Source organism: Cimex lectularius, unplaced genomic scaffold (assembly GCF_000648675.2).
Source record: "Cimex lectularius strain Harlan isolate CLEC.00 unplaced genomic scaffold, Clec_2.1 scaffold39, whole genome shotgun sequence".
NCBI lineage: Eukaryota > Metazoa > Arthropoda > Insecta > Hemiptera > Cimicidae > Cimex > Cimex lectularius.
In genome coordinates, this window is record NW_019392653.1 from 399,338 (window position 1) to 427,003 (window position 27,666).

A 27,666-nucleotide genomic window follows, 5' to 3' on the forward strand; every position below is an offset into this window, starting at 1 on the left:
TTTACAGAAAATTCCATTTAATTGTGTCATATTAGTAATAATTAGGATTTTTTTTTTAATAGAAGATTTGGTGTTAGTGGGAGTCGTTTGATATTCGGTGCTACTAAACATCTAATTCGAGATCATCATCAGAATCCATGGCATGTCTTCTTCTATCGAACTAGAATGAAAAAAGAGAACAGAAATAAATATAAATAAATAAATAAATTAAAAATTAAAAAAAAAACCAGAGCTTTACCTTAATTCTAGTCTCTTTTTGAGTTTGCATGCTGATGCTTTCGAGTAAATTTTTGAACTCTTCGTCATCTAATTTGTGCATGAGCTGACCTCGTTCAAACATCTGTACGAGCAACTGTTCAACCATCTGCCCCTTCTCGGGCTTGCCGGCTTTCAGCGTGTTCACTGTTCGGAAGAGGCGTTTAAACTGGGATTCAAATCGTTTTGTCATAACTTACATCTCGACTGGGCGAACTGGCTGAGCACGGTGGAGAGGACGTCGTTCTTCCTTTGCTCGGCCTCCCTTTGCTTCTCTTCCAATGCTTTCTGGTTATTCGGGTTGTAGCCCTGAAAAAGCAATAACAAAACATGTATTATAAAAAATATATAAAAAATAAATAATTAAAATGATCAATCGTATTTGATATCGACCAGGTGTTTAGACATTTTATCACTTACAGTGGATCATTAGTTTTATTTCAACCAACTATTTTGTTTTTTAAATGTAAAAAAGGTAAAGTGCAAAAAAAAATCAAATAGTGGGCAAAACTGGCTTTTAAAATGGACAAAAACAAAAAGAAACTGCTCCGTGGAAGTAGAGAATACCAGTCAATTCAAAACTTTTTGCCTAAAGAAATGTATTTACGGTTTAAAAAAAGAAAAAAAGCTTTTTTCAAAATATTTAACTTGAGGAAAAACTTGCCGGGTGAACGGACATGGATTTGCAGTCAAATAAATTTTTGAAGGAAAAAAAGCCTTTTAGGGAAGTTAATTTTAAGCAAACCCAGGCAGGATGGATATACGCCATGCAGCAAGCTGGGGGTAAAAAAAATTATTTTAGGAAACTTGGACCTGAGGTCAGTCAGGCCAGGAAAAAAGCCTTTTTGGCCAACTTCATTTTAAGCAAACTAACTCTGGATGTCGGTTTACCATCGATATATTAAACAAACAGGCACAATATATGTATATTACATCGATATATTAAACAAATATACGATATAGCTTTAAAAAAAAAAAAAAAAATTTTGAAAAATGGTTTGTCTTAAGAAACACCAATCAGGCTAGATATTATATTGCAGGATGCCCAAAACCTCTAGCTGAAGGACAAGGATTTATGGTCTGTGCTTTAAAAACGTTTTTATCTGGTATTGGCGATGGAACCGGTTGCCTTGACCTTTTTTTAAAATAAGGCATAATCCACAGATGAAATTTTACAGTGAGGTCTTGCAGCTCCACTTTCCTGCATTCCGTGTAAATTTGATACATTTATACTTTTTTTCTGCTGTAGAAAATCGCAGGGTATCTTAATATTATGCAAATCAAGTCTTAAAAAAGCAAAAAAAAAAAAAAAAGAAAAAAAAAGAAGCAGATTCCACATGAAAAATCACTTTTGTAAACTGTAAGCTGGTCCCTGCCTTAATAAAGTTGGAATAAATCAGTTGAATATAATTATTAATGTAAGGCAATAGTGTAAAAAATTTTGTTTGTATTTTTTGTAGGCTCGTCGATCCAGTAGAAAACAAAGGAATGTTTGCAAAAACCTAGAAGGTGTAGAAACAAGGCGAAGAATTATTTATTGAGGGAAAATTGCTGCGCGTCGCAGACAAGGCTCAAGTTCGGCATAAATCTGTAATATCACTCTATAACATAAGGCCATTGACGAAGTACTGCAATGGAAGCTTCCTAGAATTACAAGCTGCACAAATGGCCAATTGACCAACTGTTGCAAGAAGGCCGTTAACCATCAGGGGAAGATTGGGATACTCAGCCTGACGGAAGGTAAGTGGTGACACCTGGTCGAGACATGATGTTGAGACGAGTTGGATGTAGAATGAGTTGACTATTGAGCGTCCAGGAAGAAGCATAAAGGAGAAACTATGCGCCTGGAAGTGGAAGGTGGCTTGGAGTGTCGTTCGAAATGTTCTTTTTTAAAACAAGCTCAAAAATTAAGTAAAATTTGGTTTAAGTAAAATGAAAAATAAACCCAATTAGATCAGATAAAAGGGATTTTTATGATGTGATTATGTGGGCGAGTGAGCACGTGCTTAGGATGGTCGATGATCATGACGGGCATGTCGCCGTCGGTCCGTGTCTGTTTACCTGGCTCCCTGCGGACATCTCGGCCAGCCTTTTGGCCCGGATGCTCTCCAGTTCTCGATCACCCATTTCACCAGAACTTAAAAGTTTAGACTAGGACAACAAGACGAGAACCTACCACACGCCGGCGGGGGGGTTCAATTCGCAGTCTGCAGCACACTGTATATAACTCCACGCTACAGTCTGCAGATTGCGGTACAGCATAAGGCCTTACGAGACCGGTGTCAAGTGTATCTTTTCAAATCTGAATTTCGTAATAAAAGTTCAGTGTTAAAAGACAATCTATAAGAAAATTAGTCGATTGATTAAAGATCGATTTATCAAAATGGGCCATCGATCGAATATAACAACAAATAATAAAAATAAGAAGGCGCGCTGTATGGTTGTACAGGCATATCAAAACACAAAGGGGCTAACAAACAAAAATATGGTAGCAGGAGATGTCTTAGACAAATTTTGCCTAAGTTATTAATAAGCATTTTTTTAAAACCAGTATTGGATAAAATAAAAAACACATAAAAAGGCAAAATTCTAAAGTAGATAGTCCCAAGCTGCTTGAATGTGTAAAAATTCATGTAACTTAGAATTCGAGGATAATTAAGACTTTTTGTCCTACTCCTAGTCAAACCAACTATATGAAATACTTTTCAATTAATTAAGGTTTTGGTTGAGATAAAAAAGTCAGTGTCACAAGCGAGATTCGAACCCAAGACCTTTGGCTATATACGCCGCTGCTCTACCACTTGAGCTATCATTACTTCGATCCACTTGGACACCAACATCCTAACCCAACCTTTTGAATTTTCCCTCCTTTGGTCAAGCAGACCACGAAACCTAATAAATATATGAAATACATGGTAATAAACAGTCTTTGCTGGAAGGGAATGAACTTAATATTGATTGGTTTTTCTCTAGCTTACATCAAATTAAAAACACCATAATAAGTGAGAAAATAAAGCTTTATGCTTGTCACGAATGTTAGTCACAAAAATGTATTACTCTATGGGATTCTCCTGTAAATAAAATAAAATAAAAATACTTTGACGAGGTTGTAGTCATTGCCACTATGAATACATTTGCCAATTGCACACAGCATAAGCATTATGGGTACCTTGTTTTTGTTGAGCTTTAGTCTATTAGTTTGATGAACCATAGCCTAATATTAGTCATTTTGCATGTTGTTTAACTTACACACACACACACACACACACACACACACACACACACACACACACACACACACACACACACACACACACACACACAAAACCATACATCAAAAGTTGAAAAATGGAGCAATCTTTGGAAAATAAAGTGTTTAATCCCTCATAGTCACAACCATTCCAAGGTGGAAGTACAAACGAGTCATCGATCAAATATAACAACAAATAATAAAACTATGAAGGCGCACTGTATGGTTTTACAGGCATATAAAAACATAAAATAAAGAGACGAAAAGGATTAACAAACAAAAAATATGGAAGCACAAGATGACAGACAAAAGTTGCCTAAGTAACTAATAAGCAATATTTTTTAAACTAGTAATAGATAAAATAAAATATCCAAATAAAAATGCAAAATTAAGCGACAAAGTGAAAATAATCAGAAATTAGATTAGAGATTCAACACAGTTCTTGATTGGTTGTCCTTTTGTGTATATAGTATATATATTTTATTTGTTTATTGCTATGTTTTAAAAAAGAGGATTTTTTTCGTGAGTGGCATTCGAAATTTGTATGTGTTTGTTCATTTTGATTCCTTATTTTGTTTATTGTGAGGTTGTTTTCTTTTAGTTATATTGATCCATACATGTTTAGTAGTCATAATTGATCATATTAATTATTTAATAATTTCTTTATATTATTTATTTCAAATCTCTTATTGGTTATTGCTCGGCTTTTTAAAAAAAGATTCTTCATAGCAAAGCCTTCTTCAGTTGTTAAATTTCTTGCCGGTTTGTTCTTTTCTTCCTGTCTTTTATTTTTCCTTTTTGGGTGTTATTTTGTACCTTTTATTTATTTATTGCTATTTGTCTGTTCATTTTGTACATTATTGATTGTAGGGATAATTAAGTGTTCTATACTTTATTTTAAATTTCTTATTTTTTATAATTAGGTTGTTTTCCACAAAAATTGATTTCTTTGTAGCTAAGCCTTCTTCAACCTTCCATTTCTTATCTGTTTGTTCTTTTGTTATTTTGTACCTTTTACTTGTTTATTGATAGGTGTTTAAGAAAATATGCTTTTTCTTGAGTACTTAGCTAATGTCTGTTTCCATATTTACAGTGTGTCTGTTCATTTTGTGACTTTATTTAGTTTGTTGTTAGGTTAAGTTTCTTTTTATACTTTTTGATCTTTAATTTAAATTTTTTGTTTAAATTTTAAAACTTTGTTATCGCTAGGTTCTTTTCCAAAAAATTGATTTCTTCAGCCTCCATATTTCTTGTCTGTTTGTACTTTTTGTGTCATTATTTTGTACGTTTCATTTCTTTATTGATAGGTTTTATAAATGGTAGCTATTTCGTAAGTAGCTTAGCTAATTTCTATTTACATATTTGTTTGTTCGATTTTATAAAAAAATGAAGATATTTTAAAATTTTTCGCACTCCTGTTCTTTGTCTTTATTTTGTACTTTCATTTTTTTCATAGGTAATTTGATTTGGTCTTCAACTTGAATATACACAAGCTTTGGGGCCGCTCAGTCTCGTCTGTAAGAGGAGATTTTTGTGCCTTAGTAATTAAATTTGATGATATTCTCAAAAAGGAAATATGTTTCGAGTTTTAATATAATTAGAAATGAAAAAGGCTGAAAATCCATTCCTTCTCAAAATGGGCCCCAGTACAAAAGGTTTCGAACGCGGGTTCAACATCGAAACAAACCCTCTCATCGATAGACCGAGTCTTGGAATCGACGTTTTTTCGCCACCCCCGCAAAGCCGCCCCCACCTTTTAGTCCTGGAGCTGGAACTGGAAACCGGTGGTGTAATCAGTTCGCCTCTCCGCTCCTCGGCCGAACCAGGTCATCAACTCGGCTCTCCGCATTTTCGTTTTTAGCATTTCCGTTTTAGTTTTCTTCAGGAAATGGCCGAACCGAAAATAATGACAACGACCACTTCGGCGACTGAAAAGAGCTACATACTCGACGCCCACAGGCCCTCGGATCAACAGGTCAGTCATAAATCTTCTACTAATCCTCTAGTTTTGACACAAAATTTAACTATACAAAAAAATCAAACTAAAATTTAAAAAAAAGAGAAAAAGAAAACAAAAATAAGAGTAAAATTAGAGTTACATAACACCTCAAGGATCACAAGAGAAAGGACACCGCTCCTATACCCTGAGGAAAGGAAACGCGACGAAGAAAAATTAATTAAAAAAAAAAAGAAAATTTTCATAAATTGGCAACAGACCAATTAAAAAAAAATAAAAAAAATAGGTTTTTTGATATGCAGGAACATTACCAGCCCCAGTATCTTTTGCTTCCCCCCCACCTATTAAACCCTCACAAGTTCTTGAGTAATAAAACAACGAGAATAAGCGGACCACAAGGGATGAAAAATCCGATCAAAACTTCAAAACTATACTAAGTCGGAAGTTCATCCCTGAAAGAATTGTCGTACGTTTTTTATTACCAAGCGAACACGGGCGGACCCAATTCTGTACCATAAAATTATCATTAGCAAATACCAGATTTAAAAAAAATCAAAACAAAATCAATTCACGAGTATTTTGTAAAAAGTGATCATACACTTCGCTAATCGTTTTTTCCATGGATGAACCACTGAATAATTAAACAGTCTGCCTTTAATTAATCACTTTTAACAAGATTTCACCATTGTAATTGTAAAATTACACAAACAAGAATGTTTTGCAGTTTTTACAATTTTACTACGCAAGAGGTGACTTCCTTGGTGTAATCATTGTATGTGTGTGTGTGTTAAGCCAATTTTTGTACATGACTTTGTTGTTTGTGCCTTTATTTTGTTTATTACTTTGTTCATATAAAGTTTGCTTTTCCACGAGTAATTTGGATAGTTTCTGTTTCCATATTTGCAGTATGCATTGTTCATTTTGAATTTTTATTTCTTGATTCTTTATTCGTTTATGGCTAGGTTCTTAAAAATGAGTTTTATCTCGAGTATCTTAGCTAACTTTTATTTATATATTTGCAGTTTTTTATTTTTTTATTTTGTGATTAATTTTGATTATTGTTAGATTAAAAATTAAATTAAATCAGTTTTAAAAAGCTAAGACGACTGCCTCTATACTTATTGTTTCTCTGATCTCTCGTAATGTCTATATTTTGTTTATTTCTATTTTTTAAACAGTGTGCTCTTTCATTTGTTATTATTGCGAGATTCCTAAGAAAATGTCCTTTTTCTTGGATAGTTGATTAATTTCTGTTTCCATATTTGCAATTTGTTATTCTAACCATTTTATTTTTTATTGTTAGATCCATTAAAAATGTTAGTTACTTCGTATTTATTGTTTTCTTTCTGTTCTGTTTCTATCTTAATTTTGTATATTTGTTTATAGCTGTTGTTTGAACAAATGGGCTTTCTTCTTAGCAAAGTCAACATCTGCTTAAATATCTTTTGCTTGTTTGTTCCTTTCGTCTATTTATTTTGTGTTTTATATGTCCGTAAAACGTTTGTTCTCCGATTTTTAGTATCACCATTCTTATTTATGTATAAGTGTTTATTAGCATTCATTGATGTTAGAAAAAAAAAACTTTACGGAAAAAAATTAAAGTATGTATATGCAATCTAACCCGTCTATAATCATAACCCTACTTAATCTAACCTAACAAGTTCTGTAACCCTAATCATAAACCTAACCCTACATAATCTGACCCTTCCTAGCTCTTTTACTTTGATTTGTTTTTCTTAATATTAAATATACATTTTTTTACCATTAATTTCGTGTGGTTTTTGATTAGTTCAATTATTTGAAATGTATGTAAGTTATGAAATAACCACAATGCCAATGATCACTGTGGGAACTGGCAGGGGAAAAACTCTTAAGCAATATGGCAACTGTTGTTGGAAAAACCTAACCCTAACCTTACTTAACATAATCATAACATAACTCTGCCAAGCCCTAATCCTCTTGTTTTATGAAAATGTACTTTTTCATAAGTAACTTGGCTAATTTGTGTCTACGTGTTTGTCTATATAGTTTAAAAAAAAGAAGATATTTTAGAATTTTTCGTATGCTTGTTTTTTTATGTTCATTTTGCACTTCCACCTTTTCATGGGTAAACTTCAAACTAGTCTTCAACTTGTTTGTACGTAAACAGTTTTTGGATCCGCTTAGTATCATCTGTACGAAATCAGTTAATAATTAATAACTTAATAATTAATATTAGCTTCATTAAAAATTTACGTAACTTCATATTTTTCGCTTTCTATTCTTTTTCTATCAATTTTTTTTAAAGCGTTTTAGTTTATTGATATGTTAACGTTAAAAAACTTCAATCTATTTTATTCAGATTTTAAAGTAAAAAGTTGGTTAGATTTTTGGGATGTTTCCTTTCATTTAGTCGCCTATCTTGCCTACGGAATGGCCCGTCTTCTTCAATACGTTTCACGATATTTTGACTGTCTTAAGGGATCGAGTGTGTATCTATTCAGCAATAATTTTTTTTTCATTACATAGAAATATAGAAAGGACAATTTTCCAAACGGCATGACTGCAGAAAGCATGAAACCACGTCGAAAAATATAGCAATTGTTTCGATGTCCGTCATCCTCAATTTAATGATTTTGCTTTCGGCCCGGTGTAAATAGGAAAAACCGACGTGAACATTCCCGGAGGCCAGCCGGGAGTAACGACCGTTCCGTTAAATGAATTCTAATTCCTTCCGTGTCCCCCTTCCTGGTCCGCACGGTCTCGCTCTTTCTGCCAACCTTTGACACTTTCACATGTTCTAACATTAAAACTCTTAACCAACCCTATGCTCATGCACAATAGACCAATACTGGTCGGAGTGCACAGGTCGTAACCAGGTCGCCTCCTGTATAATCTAACCTTATACTCCTTAAAATTCTGTTCATAGGTCAATAATAATAAAACAATCCTAGTTTGACCACAGTTTAATAATAAGTTCAAATTTATTTTATTTTTTATGGATTTTAGCCTCGTATACATTCCACAAAATATGTTCAACCAATTCAAGTTATTAAGTAGAAAAGATATCTTAAGTCCTCCACGAAACATCATGCTTGCTTGTCAAAATATTTTATTTATTTACACCTGCACATTGCTGCGCTTAAGAAATTTGATAGTATCTTAGAGCGTAAAACAAAACAAAATGAACACAAAAATATACATAAATAAGAAAAACGTATCCGCTCAGGGGAGGACCTAGGATGTCAAGTAACCCAGGGAGAAGAATATCAGCAATGACAGTCAATGGCCTAATACTTCTTAAGAGAAAGATCGACTAATTAAAGTGAACTAAGATACTAGGAAAGTAAAATAAGACAGAAAACTACACTGCTTGGGTAATACTAAACCCTCAGTTCCTAGCGTTCCATTATCATCATCATCATCACTCTGAGTGTCAGGAGGTTGGGAGGCCAGAGACGCTTCAGCCGTCGGGAATTATTTGGAAGGGTGAGTCATGAAAGGTGACGAGAAGGTTTGTGATACTAATTGTAGCGGTTTTTCGCTACTTCAAGGACATATGGGGTATTAAAGTCATCGTGAATGGTAAGATTGGATACATAGAAAGGAGCATTGACGATGGTTCGAAGGGTTTTTTATTTGAGTTGGGACGTTTTGTTGATATCTAAAGTTCGATGCCGTTTGACCAATGGGTCTCAAAATAGTAATACATATGAGTTATTTTGTAGAGTGAGTTTTGATCATTTGTACTGCAATCTTTTAAAAGTCTGAAGGGTCTGTTTAATTCTTGTCATTTAAATCGGGTGGGTTCCGTGTAAGACATTTGTCAATGTATAGGTCCAAGATAGCAAGCTAAATTATCTGGCGGGATAGGGATTGCAGTAGAGCGGATGCATTGTCATTTCCAATGTTTGAACCACTGCTCAAGGGATGTGACATGAGTTTGCAGGTTTCTGGTTGATGACGGGTTCTTTATGAGAGCATAGGATCACATCATCCGCATAGGTCGTATCGTTTCAGGAATGTCTACGGTATATATAGGATGGGTAAGATACTTCCTTGTGGTACACCTGCATATTGAAAGAATCTATCAGCTAGGTAGTATTGTAGGATCAGGTGGTAGATACTCTTTTAGAGCAGCCCCGATTGCCGATCGAAGGCTTCCAGGAATACCGGAGCAGCTTTGGTTCAAGAGCGGTAGTGATGATGTCTACAACTGGCACTGCTGAACAGTGGAATGAGAACGTCTGAACTCAAACTCGTGTCATAACGACAGGAATAAAGGATGGGGAGAAAGTGTTTAAGTAGTTTTTCTAGGATTTTGCCCATTGTAGACAACAGACTGTATGGTAGGATAACAGTAGTTTAGGAGATTTGTTAAACTTTGGAGTCATTCGAATGAAGGGATGGAAGTATTCTAAGGACAGAATTATAAGGAAAACCACAGCTTTTTTAGGTAGGTGCAATAGTTTCAGGTATGTCTGCGGAATAAACTGTATAGAGAATGGGTACTAAGTTCCTTGTGGTATACCTCTGTGCGATCCGGGGCCACTTAGGACTTAAAGGTATCTGTCGGTTAGGTCTTTTAGGATCAGGTGGTAGATCAGGTACTCTTTTTAGCTTCTAGAGCAGCCCCGAGTGCCATACCCGATCAAAGGCTTTCTTCACATTCGGTAATACCGGAGAATGTGTCATTGCATACTTGACGGTAAGAATGGTTTGGTATAGGGGAGAGAGGTAGAGATGTCAGGTCTTGTTCAATGGTTTATTGAAGTCGGGATCATTCAGGTCACTCAAGTGAATGGTTCAGGTCTGGATCATTTTTCTTCGTCGGTCGTGGCCCAAGAGCCATCATCTGAACGAGGGGGTATGGTATGGTAATAAGTATACTAGGAAGCGGGGTTTGTGCTCCCCAGGCACTGCAACCTTCTGGCTTATTGTACTTCCTAGTTTCTTAATTCAGTGCAATAGACTCAATCCTTCTTCTTAGAAGTATCAGGTCATTGACTGTTGCTGCTACAATTTCATTCCCTAAGATTTTTTCATATGTTAGGTTAAATCTCCATTGAGCTGTTGCTTCGCATTCGAAGATGATATGGATGGCTGTTTACTCCTCCTCATTACATAATCTGCAGATGGGATCATCGTTGTATACGACCATGTTGTGTAGATGTTTTCTCAGGTGCCAGTGACCGGTCAGCTGTCCTACCACTCCTCAGAGTTTAGTCCTCTCCAATAGGAGCAGTGAATTTGCCAGTCTTGGTGAGGGTTATTTCATTAGATGTGTGGTGTTAGTTAATGATTATTTGGAGATCGTGAGATGCGTCTGGTGTGACGTAGGCTTAGAAAAACATTTTCTTTATCGTGCCAACGTTCGATCTTTATTGAGATTATAAGTTTACTGTGTCTAGCGTCCCTAGAGTTTATCCACTTCTCCTTTTGTTTTATTTGGATCCATTCTGTGATGGAGGATTCTGTATTTGTTTTTGTTATCCCAAGTATAGGTTTGAGGCCTATGTATGGTTGCGGATCCTCCTCTGGCCAGTCTGTCTGCTTTCTCGATACCCAAAATTCCTCTATGCCCTGGGTTGTTGTGTTTCCCCAGGTTTTGGATGCATTCACTGACTAATTTTGATGTAATTCTTTGACATGCTAGTGCTTTAATGGCCGCTTGGCTATCAGATCTCATGAGGATTTTTTGCCAGTGTAACCTCTTAAGATTTTCTAGGACACAAGCGTTGATGGCATGTATTTCAGCTTGAAAGACCGAAGTGTACTTCCCTAATGAGTTTGATCGCTCATTTCTTGGGCTTGTACAGAAAACTCCCGATCCTGTTCCTTCGTTTGTATTGGAGCCATCTGTATACCATATCATTGTGTCTCCTGTGTTCTTCCTCTCCTTTATCGTTCATTGAGACGAGGGGGATAAGGAACGGATTTATAAGATAGGTTTCTGTGGGTTACTGTCCAAAGAGAATTTCCACCATAGTCAGGGAACCTGTGTAGTCTTGAACTCGTTGTCTCAGTGTCTGTAGTTGATTTCTTAGTAATTGGGTTATATATGCGTGCATATCCAACAGTAGTATACCGGGCGATGGTTTATAAGGTTAAGGATTTCATAGTGGAGATGTGCCAAATGTGAGATGAAGATATCTAGGATGTCCGGAAGTTTAAAAAGAGAGTTTGGCCAGTAGGTATGTTGATCGGGGGAATGTAGATTGTTAGAAGGAAAATCTTTTGTTTGAATAGTCCCTTAATCCATTAAAAAAGGAAAAACCTTGATTTACCCGTTTTAATTGGTAGAATAACCATGTATTCTTTTTTTTGCGCCCAACTCGTTGGATTGTGTAAGGGGTTTACCTTTAAAAAAGGACGGAGGGATGTAACGTAATATCAACCATCTCATTCCCTTTCGTGAAAACTTTACCCCGTTGTTATAAATTAATCAACTCACCTGCCCCCTTTCTGCCCGCCTCCAGGAGGAGTTATCGCAGATGGAAATCCCGATACCGCATTGTTCCCCCTCGGCCGACCGATTGTCGGGTTTCACCGTCTGTGTCCTATCTCTTGAGATTTTCATTGGGAAATTTCCAGGCCGACTGGCACTGTTAAAGCCAGAAGATTGAATTAGATACAGTTATGAGGTTGGTACGGGGTAAATGTAGGGTTGTGGGGATTTCCTGGCTCGCCTGTCCTCACTTCTATGGTCTATCGGACGAATTTCGCCCACCACATAACCATAACCGATGTTCTCGGCACACAGATCTCATACATTATATAAAAAAAGGAAATATAATTAAACTTCACGTATATTGGGATTTCACAGACTTCTTTCATACAAAAACCAATCAAGATCTTTAATTTTCAGTAGGGATAATAACTAATTGCTGACGTGAATACAACTGAAGATGGAAAGATGTCGAGACTGACCAAGTCTGTAAAAGTAAAAGACTGCTTTCGAAAGATTGGATTTTAATTGTTTAAGCTATTGATTTTCCTTCCCCACCGAAATGTATAACTGACTAAAAAAACACTAATTTTTAATGATCCGTTTAATCCAAGCAAACATTTCCGTGGTAAACTTGAATATGTTGTTTAGAAAGCCGCATCAAGTCCCTCGAAGATTAGAACTTAGTTTATAAAGTTATATTTGAGTTTACCTCTAAGGGGGATATAACCGTATAATATGCTCGAGTTTTCTTTGAGGTTTAAGTTGCGGATTTCTATTATCCCCGAGCCTGGAAAGTTGTCTGGTACAAGACTGTTTCAACGGGGGATGAATAACGGGCCCCCGACCGTCGCGATTTATAAGGCCGTCGGGGGAGGAAACGGACCTTCCCGGAAGTCGTTACGGGAAATATTCCGGGACCTGGCAGAACGGGGGTGCCACCGGCTCTTTTCCTTCCTGGGGGGATCCTTAAGGGATTGACCTTTAGCCCTTTCTCTAGGTCGTCCCTGGGCGTTTCATCGTCGCCTTTTTTTTATTACAAAAATACGTGACTACTTTACACGTTAATCCTGTAATGGTGTAAGCCCTTATCCTACAAAACAGTCTCTATCAAAGGTGGGAAAGTGCTTAGCCCTGTTTTCTACCTTTTGTACATTGAAACATAAGAGTCAAGGAATGAAATTAATGATTATCAGGTGTAAATGAGTTTGCAGGCTGCGATTGTGATTATAATGTCAAGAGGATGGGACCGCATGGACGAATAAAAAATGTGAACTGTTGTGAAACTGAAGATACGAGATAAATTTGTTTCTAGGTTTTTTTGTTTCTAAACTGCGAATGAATGCTTAGGATATCTGTATACATGTGGTGAGAGTTAGTGAAAAAATGAGAGAAGATTTGTGCATGAATGAGTTATGTGCATGTATCGTGAACTAAAATAACGGGTGTGAATGAACGCGATCGAATCGGATGAACGAGAGAGAATGTAGGGAGTGTATGGTACTAGTCGAATTAATAAATTGGTTTTTAAGTTGTGAATGTGCCTGTGAGATAACGAGGGTGGGTGTGAATGAATGAATGGATGGGTGAGATAAAATAACGGATGTGAATGAACGCGATAAGAATCGGGTGAATGAGAGAGAGTATAGGGAATGTATGGTACTAGTCAAATTAATAAATTGGTTTTTAGGTTGTGAATGTGAATGTATTTGAGCTAACATAACGGGTGTGAATGAACGCGATAAAAATCGGGTGGATGAGAGAGTGTATAAAGAATGTAATGGTACTAATCAAATTAATAAATTGGTTTTTAGGTTCTGAATGTGCCCGTAAGATAACGAGGGTGGGTGTGAATGAATGAATGGATGAGATATTTGGTGGGTGAGATAAAATAACGGGTGTGAATGAACGCGATAAGAGTCGGGTGAAAGAGAGAGAGTATAGGGAATGTATGGTACTAATCGAATTAATAAATAGGTTTTTAAGTTGTGAATGTGCCTAAAGAGTGGACGTGAATGGATGAATGAGATATTTGGTGGATGAGTGAATGTTTAGGGGAAATAGATAATCAGCAGAGTTAAGAATTAGGTTTTAGGCTGTAATGTTAACAGTTAACGAGGGTGGGTGTGAATGAACGATACATATATTTGGGGAATGTGAGATTGTCCAGGGAATGAATTTGAAGTTTGGTAAAACAAAAAAAAATTTTTTCAGGTTGGGAACGTATTTGTTTGATTAAGTAGGCAAATGAGATAACATATAGGGGAAGTGGGTGGTCAGCAGATTTGATTGATTAGTTTTGAGATCGTGAATGTGCTTTTAGTTAAAGGTGATGGGTGTGAATGAATGAGTCAGATATTTGGTGAATGACAGAATGTTTAAAGGAAGAGGATAATTATACAAGCTAATGAATTGATTTTTGGGTTGTAAATGTGTTTGTGAGTTAACGAGGGAGGCTGTGAATGACTGAGATGTTTGGCGAATAATTAGGTTATATTTTTGAGAACTGGATAGTCATCAGAGTTACGGAATTAGTTTCTAGGCAGTGGGTGTGTTAGTAAGCTAAAAATTATCGACATATCGTTGCGTTTGTCAAATCAAATTTTTTACATATCGAGGCCCAATGGACGTGCCATTTCCAGCCGATTGCACAGTCCGTGGCACATCCAGCCTGGAAAAATGTTACACAAGCTTTTGAGAAAATGCTTTCCAGAGTTGCACAATCTGAGGAGCGTAAAGGACGCCGATTTTCCTGGCCGGGTTACATCACAGCATTCACCGAGAGATCATTGTCTCTCCGGCCTAGTTTCTATCTGGTGACTATATAAAAAATCTTCAAATTGCCTTCTTCTGCAGGACAATAAAAAAAAATCCCCCAAAGTTGATCTGGGTCAACTGTTGATTCTCTTGCTAGCGTGCTAGGGTCTCTCTCGCCTTATCGTAACCCGGCCACTATTCAGATATCTCTAACTATCCATCGTGGTATGTAATTACAAGACTGAACATGAAGTTACTAGGAAAAAAATCAGATTCCCGAGGTCGCTGAATTTGACATGCATCTTCTGACGTAAATGACTCAGGGAAAAGGTCAAATCTGACCTACATTCGCCAATTTTTCCCCTACTCTATTTCAGATAAACACGACTCTTTAATATACTCAGATTATTTTATAGTCTGTTCATCAGTCATATCAAAATTTCTTATTATTAAATGAGACACGTGACGATCACCTCGCCCACCCCAAAAAACGCAACAACCTCCGGAAAAATTCTTTCCATCTACCAAAACGCAAATATGGCCACAACGTGAGTAAAATGGAAAAAAATCAACCTCCCTTTATCAAAGAGGTTTATTAAAAAAAGGGAAAAATGATATCGCGAGTAATTTTTGCATTCCTTTTAACCCCTGGGGAACGGACGGGATATTGGAAATTTCTACCCGGCCACTGCATTCTCGCTTTTCATTTTCCAACATTTCAACGCCGGCCTATTCACAGAAATAATTAACCCGGTCGGGCCGGAAGATCAATCGTTTTGATGAAGACATGGTTACACCAACTCGACCTATTCGCAGTCTTTCGGTGGGTCCGGTTTTGTTAGAACTCATGCCATTTATATTGGCGTCCTCTCAATAAACCTGGTTTAATGCACAGTAATTCATTTTAAAGTCGTGAATAAGGAAAACTTTCATGTTAAGTCGTAAAAATATACGAACATTATATAAACCTTATAGAAAAACATTAAGCATATAAATGCAAAAAAAATCCACTATGATAAGGTCGATGTATGGGTACTATCGAACAGCCAACAAAAACCATTACTTTTAACTATTGATAGTATGAAACTATCGAACATGAGCAACAAAAGATCTATGTTTTGTTAGTGGGATTTGAAATAATCGAAAATGAGCAACAAGAGATCGATGTTTTGTTGATGAGGTTGAAATTATCGAAAATGAGCAACAAAAAATGGATGTTTTGTTGGTTAAGGTTGAAATTTTCGAAAATGAGCACCAAGAGATCGATGTTTTGTTGTTGAGGTTCGAAACAATTGAAAATGAGCAACAAGGGATCAATGTTTTGTTGGTGAGGTTTCAAACTATCGAAAATGAGCAACAAAAAACGATGTTTTGTTAGTGAGATTTGAAATAATCGAAAATGAGCAACAAGAGATCGATGTTTTGTTGATGAGGTTTGAAATTATCGAAAATGAGCAACAAAACATCGATGTTTTGTTGGTGAGGTTTGAAATTATCGAAAATGAGCATCAAAAAATCGGTGTCTTGTTGGTGTTGTTTAATAGTAAATGAATCGAAACATTCTATATTAATGAAAATAGACACAAAATCTAGAAATTTTACTATCGAAAATTAGGGGCAGTAGATAGAATGCAGAAATAACCCACAGGCATCGATATTTAAGTATTATATATCCTCAAAAAGTAAAATATCGCTCGAAAACGTGGAAATCCAATAGCAAACAGTTTTACATTATGAAACATTCCATCTTCTCACTTTTTTGAAACATTCCTTTATTGAATTATTTCTCTGCGGTTATCTTAGGAGTATTTTTATTTTGCCGCAGTCAAACATTATCAATAATTGTGTTTGAACCTTTCCCGAAATGGGGAAAAAATGGATTCGATTAAAATTTGTATGAATGCTATTTAGCATAAACTTTCTAATTCAATGCCGTAATGGTTTTTCATACAATTTCCGTCCAATTATCGAATCGCACCGAATGGCCCTAGAACGATCGATGAAGAGCTTTTAAAAAGCATTCCCTGTGTACACCAATTATCCCCAATCTCTTAAATTTGCCGGGAGAGGGTGGGTGTAGAAACCCTTTTAAAATAGGCCCCTTTGGGGTTTTTTATTCCACCAAACTTAACGGGGGGGGGGAAGAAGGTTGTGTTCAATTTTGTTTTTCCACACCAGTAATTCGATGTCAAACTGACAGGTGAATCACCTTAAAAGGCAACCAGACACGCGATCCGGCATAATCGAATCGCCCCCTCGCATCCGGCGAGCTGTGTTGACGTTTCCATTTCGGATACCGTCCCGAGAGGATAACATCCGATGTAAGTTGGCGAATTAACGAAGTTGCGCCGATGATCGCCTGCCAACCCTAAGGGGGGTCGTTTATATAAATTGATCATTTAACGGCCTGCCAGTTCAAGAACTTAGACAATTTTGGTATCAAAGTAGCAGGCCAACAAAGGAACATGCCAGATTGAAGAAGATATGGAACATATTATTACGAACTTTAAGAAATATTCTGAAGAGAGAAGACGACTTGTACTTAATGAAGAGTATTGCCAATCCAATAAACTTCACATCCTTACTTTTCCAAAAAATGACCAAATATACCGGCTCCTAGTAGAATTTATATATAGCTATGGGATAACATTTCAAGACTGCAATTAGATAAAATTCGATTTATTTGTTAATTAATTTAATTGTTAATTAATGTATTGATTATTTATTTGTTAATTATTTTATTGATTATGTATTTTTTAAACGATTTATTGCTTATTTATTATAAGAAGCTGCTTATTTGTTCTATTTAAATGTATCTATCAATTTATTGATTTATTTCAATTAATTAATCTTTAATTAAGGTTTTGGTTGAGATAAAAAGTCAGTGTCACGAGCGGGATTCGAACCCACGACCTTCGGCTAGATACGCAGCTGCTCTACCACTTGAGCTATCGTGACTTCGATCCACTCGGACACTAACTTCCCTTTTGAACCCCACCTTTTGAATTTCGAAGGTCGTGGGTTCGAATCCCGCTCGTGACACTGACTTTTTTATCTCAACCAAAACCTTAATTAAAAAATAATTAATTGAAAATAATTTATTTGGTCAATCGGACCACGAAACCTAATAGAAGTTATTGATTTATTAAAAGTCATATAATCTTATTAAATCAGCCGGAAATTTAGACGTGTGAATGAGTGAGCAAATATCTAGTTTTATGAAAGGGATCCCATAGTGTGGGCATCCCATAACACAAGGCCATAAAAAAATCAAATAATATTAAAGTTATGCAAGACTCAGATTTAGCTAGATGTACCTATAACTCGAGATGAACCAGAAATTTAATCATCTCCAAAATTTGTTTAATTATTCCGGAGGCGAGACCGACGAACTAATGAAATGACTCTTTACTTTCTTTTACATTGCTGTAGGTTTTTAGCCGATATTCGAAATTTAGAGGGTTGAGATTGCCAAATTATACCCGTACCGAACTTTTTCCTAAAAGGCAAATATGCTAAATCCCCGAGGAAATACATATTGTGGTATTTTTAAGGGGTATCGCGGGTCGTTAAGAGATGAACTTTCCGCGGGGGTTGATTTTATACTCGGACCCGGACGATTCGCAAAAGCTCCGACGGGCCTTGACCCGCCTCCGCCCTCACGCCGCCCACGTCATTTTTCATCAGCCGCACCCTGTATATAAATGAGGGATAGGGCGGATTTCCGACTCCTGGGACTGGTTTTTAATCAGAAAAGGAAATTTTCCAACGTTAATTTAAGCCCCGCAAGTCTTTTGAACTTGTTTAACCTTCTGTATCTAATTTTCCGCATAAAACACTTTTTATTTCAGTGATTCTATTTTTACCAAATAGGTTTTGGTACATAGGTAATTGTTCTACAAATTTCAAGGAAGTGGCTTCTTTTCCTGTCTTTTTTTTTATCGAATATTTTTAGTCTTGGCTATCTGACAGGTAGCAAAATAGGCAATTTTATCCCAAAATATCAAGGTAAAGGTGCTTTTTTCGTCTTTTTAGCTGGAGAAAAGCTTTTTTTAGGTAAAACCCTGTTTTTTTGTACATTTCCGGCCTTGGTAATCTCATAGGTAGTAAAAGCAGGCAATTTTATCCCAAAATATAAAGGTAATAGCGTTTTTTTTTCTTGTCTTTTTAGCATGACAAATTAATTGTTTGAGAAAAAACTGTTTTTTTTTTTTAAAGAATTTTTTACAAATATTTTTAGTCTAGCTATCTGACAGGTAGTAAAAATAGGTAATTTTATCCCAAAGTATCAAGGTATTAGGTGCTTTTTTCGTACTTTTAGCTGGAGAAAACCTTTTTTTAGGTAAAACTCTGCTTTTCGTACATTTCCAGCCTTGGTAATCTCATGGTAGTAAAAACTGGCAATTTTATCCCAAAGTATCACGATTATAATCTCTTTTTTAGCATTAGAAAGCAATTTTTTAGATAAAAATCTATTTTTTACAAATATTTTTATCCTTGGCGATTTGACAGGTAGTAAAAATAAGTAATTTTATCCCAATGTATCAAGGTAATAGGTGCTTTTTTCGTCTTTTTAGCTGGAGAAAACCTTTTTTGAGATAAAACCCCGTTTTTTCATACATTTCCAGCCTTGGTAATCTTATAGGTAGCAAAAATAGGAATTTTATCACAAAGGGTCACAGTAATAACATCTTTTTTAGCATTAGAAAGCAATTATTTAGATAAAAATCTATTTAAAAAAAATATTTTTAGCCTTGGCTATCTGGCAATTATCAAAAAATAGGAATTTTTCCCCCAAAAGATCAAGGTAATAGTGCTTTTTTTGTCTTTTTAACTTTAGAAAGCCTTTTTTGGATAAACCCCTGTTTTTCGAACATTTCCAGCTTGGTAATCTGATAGGCAGAAAAAATGACTAATTTTATTCTAAAATATCACGGGAATAGCTTCTTTTTTAGCTTTAGAAAGCCTTTTTTTTGGATAAAGCCCTGTTTTTTCGAAAATTTCCAGCTTGGTAATCTGATAGGCAGAAAAAATAACTAATTTTATTACAAAATATCACGGGAGTAGCCTCTTTTTTAGCGTTAGAAAGCAATTTTTTAGATAAAAATATATTTTTTTGAACATTTTTTGCCTTGGCTATCTGGCAGGTAGCAAAAATAGGAATTTTATCACAACGTATCCAGTTAATAGTGCTTTTCTTTTGCCTTTTTAACTTTAGAAAGCCTTTTTTTTTGATAAAAACATGTTTTTTCTAACGTCACCAGCCTTGGTAACCTGTTCGGTAGTCAAAATAGGTAATTTTAGCCAAAAATATCACGGGAATAGCCTCATTTTTTACTTTTAGAAAGCAATTTTTTAGATAAAAATCTTTTTATTTTAAATATTTTTACCCTTGGCTATCTGGTAGGTAGCAACAATAGGAATTTTGTCCGAAAATATCACGGTAATAAACTCTTTTTCTTGTTGTGTTAGCCTGAAAAAGTCATTTTGTAAATAAAGCTATGGTTTTTGCAACATTTCCGGCCATGGCAATCTAACAGGGATAGGTTTTTTACGCCAATGTAATCACATTTACAACATGCTAATTTTCTTAACTTCAGGTGATTGACGGCCTAGGAGAGAATGACGACACAGAAAATATATTCGAGGTAAGTTAATTTTTGCTTATTAGAAGTACAAAATAGATCTAAAATATGTTTTTTGTATGTTTTGTTTTAGGAAAGAAAGGGCGCGACTACTGGGCTCGGATTCGCCAGTTTTAACTACATCAACTCAATCGTCGGTTCGGGCGTCATCGGTAAGCTTCAACATACCGCCCACCAATGCTTAAATCACGACAAACTGCACAAAACAAACATTTTATAAATTCGAAACAATAATTGGTAGTGGAATTTAATTATTTTATTTAAATCCTAATACTTAATTTACACGAATTCACCTTATCTTCAATATTATAAGTAAGGAAAATTATCCAAACAAATTTTTGTCTATCCAGGTATCGCTTTTGCTTTACACCAAGCTGGGTTTGTCATGGGCTTGTTCCTTCTTGCCCTGGTCGCCCTGGTCACCGATTATTCCCTCGTGCTTATGGTGAGATCGGCCCATATCAGCGGTTCGTTTTCCTATCAGGGTCTCATGGAAGCAGCGTTCGGCCGGCCTGGATTTTACCTTCTCACCTTTCTTCAGTTTGTCTATCCTTTTATAGGTAAAGTATTCAATTAAAAAAAAGAAAAAAAGAAGGCTTTTAAAAAAAATGATATGTGCAGCAATGGTCAGCTATAATGTAGTCGTCGGCGACACAGTCACCAAGGTCCTCATCCGGGTCTTCTCCCTTCCGCCCAGATCCATCTTCGCCAGGAGGGACTACGTTGTCGCAATGGCCACCATATTCGTCACCATACCACTCTGCCTGCTCAAAGACATGGCAAAACTGGCCAAAGCTTCCTTCCTTTCTCTCGTCTTCATTATTTTCATTTTAGGAGCCATTTTCTCAAGATTCATATCCCTCGCTCCATACATGTAAGTCAATTTCTTTCAATAATTAAAACGTTTCAGTTATTCATCCTTTCCTCTGGCTGCATATAATAATATTTACTAAAAGAAATGAATTAGACAAAAAAAAAAAAAAATCTGCCAGCTATCAACACAAATAGGAGTCTTATCGTATCTTACTCGGCTTTAATTGATGTTATGCTTGAAAGATTATTCTCCCGATAGTCTACCCTGGTTTGATTAGGCGAGTGGCGTAAAGGAATTTGTAAGCTATAATTGGTGTTAATTATAAAATAAAATTATCTAGTCATTTTTTTTTAATTGCATGTTTATGTTTTGATATTTTGCTTTGAATTTGATTTTTTTAAAGTTCTGAATTTGTTTTTCTTATCTGTTAATAGTTGAATGATTATATCAGTTGGAAAATTTCCTCTTTGGCAAAAATCGAGCTGTTGGTATAAGAAGGCCAAAAATGAGGTCAAGCTATCACAAGGGAAAAAAATTCTATTTCATATTGTTTCTTTTAATCTAGTTGTCTATGATTGATTGTTGATGTGTTGATTGGTTTGAGGTTCAAAACCAAAAGATAAGTGCAAGCCAAAAATATTCGTAATCAAACTCATTAGGGAAGAACACCTCTGTTTTACATGCTATTAATTGTGTATCATAGAATATCTTAAAAAAGGTTACACTAAAAAAGAATCCTCATTAAATCAATTATCCAAGCAGTCATAAAAGCATTCACATCTAAAATGTATCCAAATCCGCTAAAACCTAGGGAAACCTAATGACCTGTCAATATCTTGGGTGTCAGGACACAATGAATGTGGGTAATGAAAAAAAAGACAGATCTGCAAGATCAAAGGAACCTATACTTTTGATGACAAAGACAAATGGACTCCTCCAAATCAGAATGGGACACAAAAAACCACAAGGAGAAGTTTCAGATGCAGAAAAAGAACTATGGTCAAAACAGTTGCTACCGCATTGTACAGCATAGAGCTCAGGTCATAGAGCTACCGGTCATTGGCATCTGAGAAAACACCTACACAACATGGGTTCAATGATGTCCCCATTTGTAGGTTATGCAATGAAGAAGAAGAAGAAACTGCCACCAGTGCCATCTGATTACCAACAAGACCCGGGAAAAAGAATTGCAATGTCAGTCAAGGACCTACTACTTCTTAAATGAAGGATTGAGTCAATTGAATTGAACTAAGGAACTAGGGAAAGTACAATAAGCCAAAAGTCCTTGAGAAATACTAAACTCCTGCTTCCCAGTATCCTCATCGTCATGCAGTAACCGTTCAATGGAATGAGTTCGAAATCGCGTTTATCAATGTCTACTGCCATACTCTTGGCCTACAAATCCTCCCCGTACTGCCAGGTTTACCTTCTGATTTGGTTTTGTAACGTTTCATGCTTCTATTTCGTAGAGTCTGAAGATATATGTAATTCTTCCCTACAGATTCTGCATTATGTACTTCTATACTTTCGCTGTCTTCTGACATCGTTCTTGTGTTTCTTCAGATAGCATTGTCAACAGGTCTTAAGCTTTTTTTCTTCAGAGAGCAAGTTGTGAACTGGCTAGTTTAAAATGACTTGGGCTATTGACTCTCTTGTCAATCCAGTGTCAGTTCGGTTTTCAAAATGCGTTTACAAGGCTGTTTCTTCTTTTCTATTATTTATTATCTGCAGATAGTATAAATTCCCGTATGTCTTTCAAGGTCCTTGACTCCAGGTTTGTTGTTCAGCCAAGAAATCATCGATCAACATTACAAAAGATTTCTGATTGAGGTATGACGAACCAGTACAGTATCTGAGCCAGATTCAAGCAGAGTTTCCAGAAAGTTTTTTTTGGTGATATTTTCTGCTTCCTGTCCTCATTACAATTTTTTTCTGAGCACTTTCTAACATGTTAGTTCTGCTACTCAGGTCTTATGACTTAATGCAGGCTCTTGTATTATAAATTTCTCAGACTCATTAGCAGGTAGCCATGTACCAAAAACTAAAAGGACTTGGTAATACTTAACGCAAGGTTCTACTTATTCACCTGGAGCTATTTTTTTTTAAGTTCATTGAAACCACTAAGAGCTTGACACCACTTGTGTGTACTTTTCTTCTCATTTCATTACATCTTCAACTGGTTTTGTTTTTTAAAAGATAAACAATTATTTTTATTATTAAATTTTCTTGCAGACCTTCGACCCGGGATTCTTGGCAGGTGTACAACTGGGGCATCATCCCTGCGATCGGGATCATGGCATTCGCATTCATGTGCCACCACAACGTATTCCTCCTGTATGGTTCGATCGAGGAGCCCGACCAGGCGAAATGGGACAAGGTGACTCATTACTCGGTGTTCGTATCGTTCATGATCGCATCACTTTTTGGCATCGCTGGCTATGCTACATTTACAGGATACTCACAGGGTATGGCCTGACGGAGAAACAAACATGGAATTTTTTAAAAATAAATAATTTATTTTTCAGGCGACTTACTTGAAAACTACTGCTGGGACGATGACCTAATGAACGTAGCACGAATTGCATTCTCGCTCACCATACTCTTCACATTCCCCATCGGTGAGGAATTTAATTCAGATTACTTGATATAAGTCTTTTTTATTGAGCATTACCAAGTTACACACATCAACAAGTTACATAGATCACAGAGAGAGAAAGTGCATAACCTTAAAGCGAATGGGGTTGGAGTTAAGGTTATGATGGCAGTATCATCAGCTTATGTTGGATAATGCGAGGATGGGATTGGGCATCAGCAGTGTATACTGTGTATAATAACAAATAGAGAACCTTGAGGGACGATCGTGCCTGCCTTTACAGAGGAGAGAGGATCCGACCCATACTCAAAAGTGCTTGTAGGCCAGGTGAAAAATGAGGAAGTGGGAAATCTAGATGCCAGACTAGATTTAAAGCCTGTTCGACATTAAGGAAGACCTTGAATAGCATTCCTCCCTCTCAAAAGAAGATGCAATGATGTCGAAACAGATGGTACTATTGAACAGTTGAACGGTGACGCCTAAATCCAAATTGATGGTAGTAAATGGTAGTATTGTAAGCATGTTAGGAATGATATTTGAATGGGAAGGAATATCAGCACTATATTCATTGAATAATAATGGACCGAGGATGCTACCCTGAGGTATGTCTTGTGGAGGCTAGTATGCCCTTGTGCCAGACTTGACATCGACATCAAGGAAGACCTCCCCAGCAGGCATTCTCTATTCTCAAAGAAGGATTGCGATGGTGTCAAATTTAAAGGTTAAAGGTTAAAAGGAATCGATCTCTTTACCCTCCTCTCTTTGGCCTTAATTTAACTTAACTTCATTAAGCTTAAGGTTTTTCAAAAGCTCCCGTAATTATCCCTTGCTCATTTGGATATTGGTCTAGAGTTCAGAATTGAGCCTGGTATTCCTCTCGTCACCCATGTAAGCTTTGGGATATCATACTACTCCAGAGCATGGAGGAAGTGCCTCGCACCTCCGCAAAACCCCACAAGGGCCGCGTTGAAGCGTGATGTGAAAGACCTGGTTGGTAGGACTTGCATAACGTAGGAGTTTAGTCCAACTGGGGCATTTCACAATATTTAATTTACATCCTGGCAATAGTTGGGAACACCTGGTTCCATGGCATATGGACATAAATAAAATGAGAGTTGCAGTATAAAGGGTGTCTAAACTATGTCTTCCCTTTGGAGTTAACGAAGGATTGAAGAATCTAAAATTTTTTCCAGAGTGTTTGGTCACAAGAGCGGTGATAACTCAAGCCTGGCGTCCTGTATCGCATTTCTTCTCAACAATCGCAATAGTAGCTACGACATACCTGATTTCTATTTCGACCGACTGCTTGGGTGTCGTATTGGAGCTCAATGTACGTATAAAACACTTGGATATCTAACTTTTTAATCTTTTTTTTTTTTTTTTTTGTGTGTGTGTGTGAAATATACAGGGTGTCATTTCGGCTGTTCCTCTTGCGTTCATTCTGCCCGCTGTAAGCTACCTAAAGCTCGAAGAAGGTTCGATACTGTCAAAACGTAAGCTGCCGGCTCTTGCCCTCGCCCTCTTCGGACTTCTCGTCGCCGTCCTCGGCTTCGCGACGATCATAACGACATTCTCGACTGTCGATCGCTGCTCCCACGGCCATTATATGTCATACTGTTACCAGAACCGCACAAATTGAGCTTTTTCTTCCAATTTTAATTTAAAAAAAAAGTTATTATTATTATTTTTTTTTTTAAATGAAACAAGACTGATTTTAGCATTTTCATAGATTTTTCTTTTTGACTTAATCCCGACAATCTCAGTGGATTTTTCTTTTTAATTACTGAATAATTTTAATAAAATATACTTTATTAATAGAAAAAGAGAAAAAATCACACTTTATTAACTAAAATAGATTGAAATCTGCTAGAAAAATGCTATGTATTAAAAAAAAACAAAAAAAAACAAATTGGGACCTTACAGAAGTCAATTTTATTGAATTCTCTGAATTTGATTAGGAAGAGTATTAAAAAAAAAAAGAAACGTCACTTATAATGATTATATGTCGGAGAAAAATATAATTAATTGTTAAAACAGGACGTGAGTAAATTAATGATAACCGAAGACTTTTTATAGCACGATATTTTGATATTCTCCCCCATCAAGTTTAAGTTGACCAAACTTAAATTTTAATTTTGAGTACTTGATATATATCCAATATATATATATTTTTTTTAATTTCAAAAACCGTTCTGTGATGGAATAAGTTGAGCGGATGTAGAATCGAATGTAAAATAGTATGAAGTGTATGTTAATAAAATCTCAGTTTTATTATTTTTATAGATTAAATTAAAAAAAAAGAAAAAAAAGAAAGATGTTAACATAGAAGAAATAGTTTATTTTTTAAAATAAACATAAAAACTATAATTTTTTAGTAAAATTAACCTTTGATTAACATTTTAAAATCCTAAGTTAATTAATTATTTGTAAAACTAATTACAAACAGGGTGGTTCACTATTAGAAGCAAAATTGTTACAAAATTAGACAAATTCTCCCAGATTTTGGACTCCATTCACATGATAAACTTTTGCTGTTGCAGGAGGCAAAGTCAATTCTTTTCTCAATAAAAGAACAACTATCAATCATCTTTAAAACACTTGAGCTGTTTTCATCCGTTTAACTTAATCTTTAATTTTTGGCGTTGTTTCACCAGGTTGGCGTCAAATGCTTAGTTGTTTCAAATCTCTCAAATAAATTTGGGCACAATAGATTCTGCAATGAACATACTATCGCCCAAATTTTGTTATCATCTCGTATCGAATCACCCTGTACAATCATATATTTATTCCTATGAGGGTTCAAAAGCCTGTAAATACTCGAAATCTTTCTAGAAAATAAAATTTCTATCTGTGCACTTGCATTTCCTAGATGGCACAGTAAATTTTTAAATAAGACTTTTCAACCTTTAGGCCCGCTTTGAACTTAAAAATATTAAAAAACCCATGGTTTTCATGATCTTTAGGTATTATCTAGTTACCCTTGTACCGTATACTTAAAAATATTAGACCAAATTTTTAGGCGTGTTCATTTTTTTCCCGTTTTCCTAACTAGTTCCTAGTGTGTTCATGTGTTTCCTTTTTTCTTTAAAGAAAATTGAAAAAATGAGGGTATCTAAAAGAAGTATATATATAGATTATAAAAACAATATAAAATATGTATATTTTAAAACAAAAGAACTATTGTATTTTAAACGGAAAAGATAAATAAACAAATGTTACAAAAACATATGTAATTTATTAGTTTTTAAGCCCTTTTAATTAAATTTCTGACAATAAGAATGGCCAAAAATGTGTAACTCTAGCATATCAATTAAACGGCTTTACATGTAATTTGAAAAAAAAAATCAGATTATATATTTATTGGAAATGTAATTATATATATTTAATTAATTTTTTCAATATGTGATAAAAAGGAGGGTTTGTTGTAAAAAAATTGTTCAATTTTTATTTGAGGTTGTTAAATAACACATAAAATATATAGATAATTATTACTGTGATTTTTTAAAATTTTAATTATTTAAAGTTTTTTTCTTTTAAACTTAAAATATTAATCAAAGTTCTTAATTGATGTAATAATTTTTAATTATTTTCTTCTTTACACGAAAAAATATAGAAACAACCTCAAATAATTTATATAGGTTAGGTTTTGTTTAGGAAAGATTTTTGTGTAAATAAACGCAAAAATGTTATAAAGTGAGATAGTTTATATTAAAAAAAAAAAGTGCAAATCGAAGGTATTTCATTGTGTAATACCATATCGATAATACAGTGAACACCATCTACCCAAAATACAGTGTTATTTTTTGGCTGGAAAATTCCTTTCAAAAGCTTAGCTTTTAAGGCCTATAATTCTAATATTTGACATAGTTAAATATACGTTGCCCTCGCTTTATACCGAGAACCTGTCGCTTGTGTGTCTGTGATTTTCTTTTTTCCTCCTAGATGTATTTATTGAATAAATATATATT

The 27,666-nt window shown here is 35.4% G+C and overlaps 2 protein-coding genes across 3 annotated transcripts; one reads left to right on the plus strand and one right to left on the minus strand.

Moving 5' to 3' along the window:
- Positions 1 to 2,609, minus strand: LOC106671154 (uncharacterized protein D2005.3). The gene is made up of 4 exons (XM_014402025.2): positions 2,317 to 2,609; positions 456 to 564; positions 239 to 402; positions 1 to 160 (listed from the first exon to the last, which is right to left on the minus strand). The coding sequence occupies exons 1-4, from the start codon at positions 2,380 to 2,382 to the stop codon at positions 104 to 106; spliced, it is 396 nt and encodes a 131-aa protein (XP_014257511.1). The 5' UTR covers positions 2,383 to 2,609; the 3' UTR covers positions 1 to 103.
- On the plus strand, positions 1,647 to 26,840 carry LOC106671152 (putative sodium-coupled neutral amino acid transporter 11). 2 transcript variants are annotated; one of them, XM_014402023.2, is made up of 9 exons: positions 1,647 to 1,995; positions 20,247 to 20,294; positions 20,365 to 20,443; positions 20,642 to 20,851; positions 20,913 to 21,165; positions 23,338 to 23,570; positions 23,631 to 23,723; positions 24,892 to 25,028; positions 25,107 to 26,840. In XM_014402023.2, exons 4-9 carry the CDS (start codon positions 20,677 to 20,679, stop codon positions 25,335 to 25,337), a joined length of 1,122 nt encoding a protein of 373 aa, XP_014257509.1. In that variant the 5' UTR covers positions 1,647 to 1,995; positions 20,247 to 20,294; positions 20,365 to 20,443; positions 20,642 to 20,676; the 3' UTR covers positions 25,338 to 26,840. The 2 variants fall into 2 exon arrangements, with proteins under 2 accessions (XP_014257509.1, XP_024086471.1); XM_024230703.1 differs by lacking the exon at positions 1,647 to 1,995 and adding an exon at positions 5,057 to 5,480.
- Positions 26,841 to 27,666: the final 826 nt, after the last annotated feature.

Excerpts from the sequence above, each read along its gene's own strand:
- LOC106671154 (XM_014402025.2), bottom strand. The coding sequence starts at position 2,382 with ATGGGTGATCGAGAACTGGAGAGCATCCGGGCCAAAAGGCTGGCCGAG. Across the intron at positions 403-455 it reads CCAGTTCGCCCAGTCGAGAT|TGAACACGCTGAAAGCCGGC; the intron begins GTAAGTTATGAC and ends TCTTCCGAACAG. Across the intron at positions 161-238 it reads AAAAAGAGACTAGAATTAAG|TTCGATAGAAGAAGACATGC; the intron begins GTAAAGCTCTGG and ends TTTTCATTCTAG.
- LOC106671152 (XM_024230703.1), top strand. The coding sequence starts at position 5,394 with ATGGCCGAACCGAAAATAATGACAACGACCACTTCGGCGACTGAAAAG. Across the intron at positions 20,444-20,641 it reads CGTCGGTTCGGGCGTCATCG|GTATCGCTTTTGCTTTACAC; the intron begins GTAAGCTTCAAC and ends TTGTCTATCCAG. Across the intron at positions 23,724-24,891 it reads ACTCTTCACATTCCCCATCG|AGTGTTTGGTCACAAGAGCG; the intron begins GTGAGGAATTTA and ends AATTTTTTCCAG.